The 6,099-nt window shown below is 29.2% G+C and overlaps 1 protein-coding gene across 3 annotated transcripts in view; it reads left to right on the forward strand.

The window, feature by feature from the left end:
* LOC102678078 (V-type proton ATPase 116 kDa subunit a-like) overlaps positions 1-5,483 on the forward strand; it is a 35,930-nt gene extending 30,447 nt beyond the window's left edge. For all 3 annotated transcript variants that reach the window (XM_006618620.2, XM_006618622.2, XM_031511921.1), the window contains exons 7-14: positions 1,435-1,611; positions 1,900-2,112; positions 2,341-2,554; positions 2,801-3,224; positions 3,569-3,696; positions 3,777-4,009; positions 4,314-4,702; positions 5,186-5,483. In XM_006618620.2, the coding sequence (XP_006618683.1) occupies positions 1,435-1,611; positions 1,900-2,112; positions 2,341-2,554; positions 2,801-3,224; positions 3,569-3,696; positions 3,777-4,009; positions 4,314-4,702; positions 5,186-5,282 (1,875 nt within the window). In that variant the 3' untranslated portion in view covers positions 5,283-5,483. The remainder of the gene's footprint in view (positions 1-1,434; positions 1,612-1,899; positions 2,113-2,340; positions 2,555-2,800; positions 3,225-3,568; positions 3,697-3,776; positions 4,010-4,313; positions 4,703-5,185) is intronic.
* Positions 5,484-6,099: the final 616 nt, after the last annotated feature.

Here is a 6,099-nt window from a genome sequence, read left to right on the forward strand (position 1 = left end):
TGTAAAAATTATCGATCGCTTACATAGATTTAATTTTATTAATCTATTTTTATTGTGTCTGTTTTCTCATTATTGTTATATCTATCTCTAAAATAACATACACAAGGATTCGAAGAATTTGGTAAGATATTAATCTTAATATTATGATTTTTAATGTTAATATTATTATTAGATGCTAAGTAGAAATTCTAATTTTTAATTTTTAATTTCGTTCGTGATTAATTCTTTTTTTCAAAAAATTCAGTGATTATTCGTTAGATTCCTTATTTTGTAGATTTTTTTTGTACTTTGTTTTCTCAAATTCAAAAGAATCTCTCGTATTAAAATATGATATAAATTTAAATTTCGGTTTTAAAATAATTTTTAATGCATCTTTAAATTATTATTTTTATGGATTTTCCATTATCTTAATCCCTCTTATTTTTTTTTTTTTTTATATATTATTTTTCTAATATTATTATTACATTGATTAGGAACATATGTATCTATTATCTTTTTTTATCTCTATTTTTTTTTTTTTTTTATTAAGAAACAACTTTCCATAAGATTTAATTGTAGCATAAACATTGCTTTAATAAAAAACGAAAAGGAAAGTCAGATAACAAGACTAGCAAAAATTAAATATAATATAATACATATAAATATAAATACAAATAATAATTTGATTTATTTAATTTAGAATTTTTAAATTAATTTAAATTAATTTCTCACAGTAGATTTTAAAATTTTAAACTTTACCGAATTATATTATTTTTTTATTATATAAAGAATCATATTTATTATATATTTTTATTTATGTATTCGAGCTTATTTTTCTTTGTCCAGATTAGATTATTGAAATTAAGAAAAATTTATAATAAATCACTATAATTCCAAAGATAATAAATTCCGATCAATTGATAAAAAAAAACCATTAGAAGCGGAAAATCTTACGATCTTTGAAGATCCTTTCTCATCTTATCTCGATACTAGCTCCAGAGATATCGCTGTTCAAAGAATAATTTTTAATCGTTTTATTATCCTACTTACTCGAGACAAGCGACAAACGCGATTCTTGAAAAAACGTAATACGTAAGAAAAAAATCAATGAGTGACGAATAATCATTTCATAATCTGTCTCACGCTGTTAAAAACTGAAAAACTTTAAACTTTGAGTTCTTATATCTGGACGATCGATTGAGATGTAAGGATGAGACAAAAAGGAGTCTTCGAATGGCATGGATTTCCTCCATTTCTCGAGTAGATTTTGACGACAAAATTTTCTTTGTTTCTTTTCCTGTTTTTTTTTTTTTTTTTTTTTTTAAAGAAAAACCAAAATTTTATATTTTTTTTTTTTTTTTGCTTTTTTTTTTTTTTTTTTTTTTTTTTTAATAAATGAAATATCGATATATTACGTTTGATCTCTTGTTGGATAAGTTTTGCGGATTGTTTTAGGGCAATCAGATATTTAAAACGGTGTTCGTCGCATTTTTCCAAGGAGAACAGCTGAAGAGCCGCATAAGAAAAGTCTGCACCGGTTTCCACGCCTCTTTGTATCCATGCCCGCATAGCCACGCGGAACGTCAAGAAATGGTCAAAGGCGTTCGAACGAGACTGGAAGATTTAAACTTGGTGAGAAAGAATTTATACACAGAAGAGAATCTATTAATTACGTAATCAGTTTCTTCTTCCTTGTTACTTCCTCCTTTTCATTGGAATATGTTGTATATAATACCTCAAGTGCTTATTAGAGAAAATGATAGTTAAAAAAAATTATGAACAGAAATCATTTCAATATATTATATATTAAATTTCATTTCATTCACTTTGTACATCTGTTTTTTGATTATTGAAACGGATCAATTATTGAACTCATTATTGAAGTCATTGAAATGATCTCTTTTCTTTTTCACTTTACAGGTTTTGAATCAAACGCACGATCATCGTCAACGCGTTTTGCACAACGTAGCCAAGGAATTGCCCAATTGGGCGATTATGGTTCGAAAGATGAAGGCGATTTATCACACGATGAATCTGTTCAACGTTGACGTAACAAAAAAGTGCCTTATAGGAGAATGTTGGGTACCTGTATCGGATCTTACTATCGTTAGAGACTGCCTTAACGAAGGATCGGTTGGTTCTTCAAATTTCACTTCTTTTTTTTTTTTATCTACAAACATCAATCATTTATATACTTTATAATTGTAATCAGTTGATATATTAAAAAGAGTACAATTATCTCTAATTTTTTAATGCAAAAATGTAAAAAAAAGCAAATTGAATCTTGAAAGATTTCCTTCGCTTCCTCTTTTTCGAAGATGAAAATAGAAAATCAAAAATTAATATTTCCACTTTGTTTAGCGTCTCTGCGGTAGTTCGATACCATCTTTCCTCAATGTTATCTACACGAACGAAAACCCTCCGACGTTTAACAGGACGAACAAGTTCACCAGAGGTTTTCAAAACTTGATCGACGCGTATGGCGTGGCATCGTATCGCGAAGCTAATCCAGCCCTTTATACGATTATCACTTTCCCCTTTCTATTTAGCATCATGTTCGGCGATTTTGGACATGGTAAGCGAATAACAAATTCATCACAATTTCTTTTGTTTCGAAATTTTATTTTATCATTTTTTGAGTGTGACAGACTTTCATAATCAAATTCTTAATTTAAGATTTTTTTAAGAAATGAAAACAGTAAAATTTAAGTGAAATAACAATTTACAAATAAATTATTGTTTTTATAAATATTTTTGTGTAAGGATTACTCACTTACTTATTTCGTATTTATTATATTTACATGCGTAATTATTTGTTTAGGTATAATTATGACTCTGTTCGCTCTGTTTATGATCGTGAAGGAGAAGAAGTTTATGGCTGAAAAAACAACGAACGAAATTTGGAATATATTTTTCGCCGGACGTTACATTATACTTCTCATGGGTTTGTTTTCCATTTACACTGGCATCATCTATAATGACGTATTCTCAAGATCAATAAACATATTCGGGTCTAGTTGGGACATACGGTTCGACAATAAAACAATCATGACTAATGAGCTTATGGAATTGGACCCGGCTAAAAAAGATTACAAACAATACCCTTATCCATTGGGTATGGATCCAGTTTGGGTGCTTGCCGAGAACAAGATCATATTCTTAAATTCGTACAAAATGAAGCTGTCCATCATCTTTGGTGTCGTGCATATGATATTTGGCGTGTTCATGAGTACCATTAATATTATGTAGGTTTTTAGAAACGTATAACTTCAATCTGTAATAATACAAACTCTGCTCTCATCATCATTTTTTTTTCCACTTAATGAATTGAAATTATTGAATTAAATATAAGAAGGGTTGTATTCCTATTGTATTCCTTTTTTTTTTTTTTTTCTTGAAACCAAGAAGCAATGTTTTCGACGATCAAAGTCTTAAGATCATACTCTTAAAAATTTTACGATACTTTTCGATTACAATCCTTTTTCTCATTTCCATTCGTTCGACTCTCTTTTCATCTTTTCTTTCGACGTTCGATCATTTGTTCAATGCAATTTTGTTTATAAAAAATAATTTCTATATTTCTCTGTAGACATTTCAAGAAATACTCGAGCCTTTTCTTAGAATTCTTGCCACAACTGCTTTTCCTTGTTGTATTATTTCTCTACCTGGTAGTCTTAATGTTTGTTAAATGGGTTTTATATAGTCCCACCTCGCCAGGTACGTATCGTAATATCCGAGTTTAATTATCCAATTTTTCGATCAGATGAAATTTAACGATATTTCACCATGTTTTACAGACATGGCGTATACTCCTGGCTGTGCACCATCGATATTGATCACGTTTATTAATATGATACTGCGGGGTCATAGCCAAGTGCGAGAAGGTTGTTCAGAGTATATGTTTCCGGGCCAGACCACTCTTCAGCTTGCTTGTGTCATAATTGCAGCGTTATGCGTGCCCGTCATGCTGTTTGGAAAACCACTTTTTTTCTTATTGCACAAAAAAAACGTACAGACTGGGAAAGTCCTGGTAAATAATTCTCAACTTCCTACTTATTATCCGTCGCATTTCGTTTTATCCGAAACGTAAAACTTTTAACAATTAAACGTATATAAATGCGAAGCACGCGTTAAATGCTTAAAAAAAAAGAAAACACGTAAATCTATTTCGAAAATAAATTCCATTAACACAAGTAAATGTATTTTTATTTTAACGCATTTAAATATTTATTATTAGAATATAACGCGATATAATACAAAGATTTTTATCGTAAAACAAATTTTTATGCTTGCTTTCTACGTTCATGTTCTCCTTTCCTTCGTTCATGTTTCAGAGTGATGGAATCGCGTCCCAAGATATTGAATTGCAAACTAAAGGGTTGCAAAATAACCCGTCGACCAGCGAGGCAACCGATGAACACGAGGACGAGTCGTTCGGTGAAGTAATGATACACCAGGCAATTCACACTATAGAATACGTTCTCTCAACGATATCACACACTGCCTCTTACCTACGTTTGTGGGCTTTGTCGTTGGCCCACGGACAACTTTCCGAAGTTTTGTGGTCGATGGTTCTACGCAAGGGTTTACTCGCTGCCGAGGGTAATTATATATCGGCCATCATGTTATTTTTCGTGTTCGCCGCGTGGGCCTCTTTCACCGTTGCCATTCTTGTCATGATGGAAGGCCTGTCAGCCTTCCTTCACACGCTTCGACTTCACTGGTACGTAGAAAAAAAAAAAAGTTAAACGCGAATACGATTCGTTTAGGGAATAGAACGATTGTGAAATATATTTTATTTTATACGCGCATGGAATAATTGTATAATGGGATAATTTTGTATTTCTTAATTCTTTTGCAAGTGGACAAAACATATGAAAATTGATTTTTCCAGAATTAATGTAAATATTAATGTTTTTTTTGTTTAAATTAAATGGATCGTACAATTTTTTTTGAGATTCGTTTTAGTTATTTTTCTCGACATATTAAAATAATATTAATTTAAAACGAAATGGAAATGATTATGCAATATTAATATTTTATGGATATAGTAATAGATATACAATAAGAATGACGAATAAAAATTATTTATTAATTAAATATCATAATATTTTACTTTAAAATTTCTAGAACAGTTTAGTTTATTTATGTTATTTATTTTTTTCAAATATTTTTCACTTGTTCCTTGTTTCTTCTTTTCTTCCAGGGTGGAGTTTATGAGCAAATTCTACGATGGCCAAGGTTATCCTTTTCAACCATTTTGTTTTAAATCTATTCTAGATGCCGAAGATTCCGAAGACTAGACTACTGCTGTGATCCTCAGCAATAATTATAATTAGATATATCTATCGTGTTAAACGGAAAGACTTGTTTTTATTTTATAAACAAATTAACAAATATCGAACGAATTACATACATTGGAAAGATATGTTTTTGAAAATTTTTAAACTAAGTATTTTTGACGAAAAAAATTTCTTTACACTTAACCAGATTGTGCTTATATAAAGTATCATTGCAAGAGAAATTTTTAATCGATATAGATATTTGTATCCTTTTTAATTCAAACAAGATAAATTTTTAAATAATCGTTAGGTTAACAATATTCGATGTGTCTCGTATCGATTATAGAAATTTATTAATACGATAAGCTTTCGACATCTTTTTCGAAGATATATTCTTTTTTCGAAATTAATTGCTTTCGAAATTTATTATATTATCATATGTACTTGGTGTACGTTGAAAAATAATGATGCCTATGTTAAATTTTTATGTAAATGATAGAACGAAACATTAAGAGATAACGAAAATGTTTTAAACAAATATAACGTTTTTTTAAAAATTATATAAGAAATATTTATTAGTTAATCAATTTCCAGTGTTTTTTTAACACACGATTTTTCCTATAATTTTTTTTAACACGATTAAAGGCACATGAAAATTGTAAACCAGATAAAACTAGTAAGTTCCCCGAATTAAGAATACTATTCTCTGATTTGTTTTAAACGAACATATCGTCGATAAGTACACATCTCGTTCATTCCATTCTTCATTGTCGAAATGTGACACTACGATAAAAGTATAATATGATAATTTACCATATTATATTTGCATATTATTATA

This window comes from Apis dorsata, unplaced genomic scaffold (assembly GCF_000469605.1).
Source record: "Apis dorsata unplaced genomic scaffold, Apis dorsata 1.3 scaffold_365, whole genome shotgun sequence".
Taxonomy (NCBI): domain Eukaryota; kingdom Metazoa; phylum Arthropoda; class Insecta; order Hymenoptera; family Apidae; genus Apis; species Apis dorsata.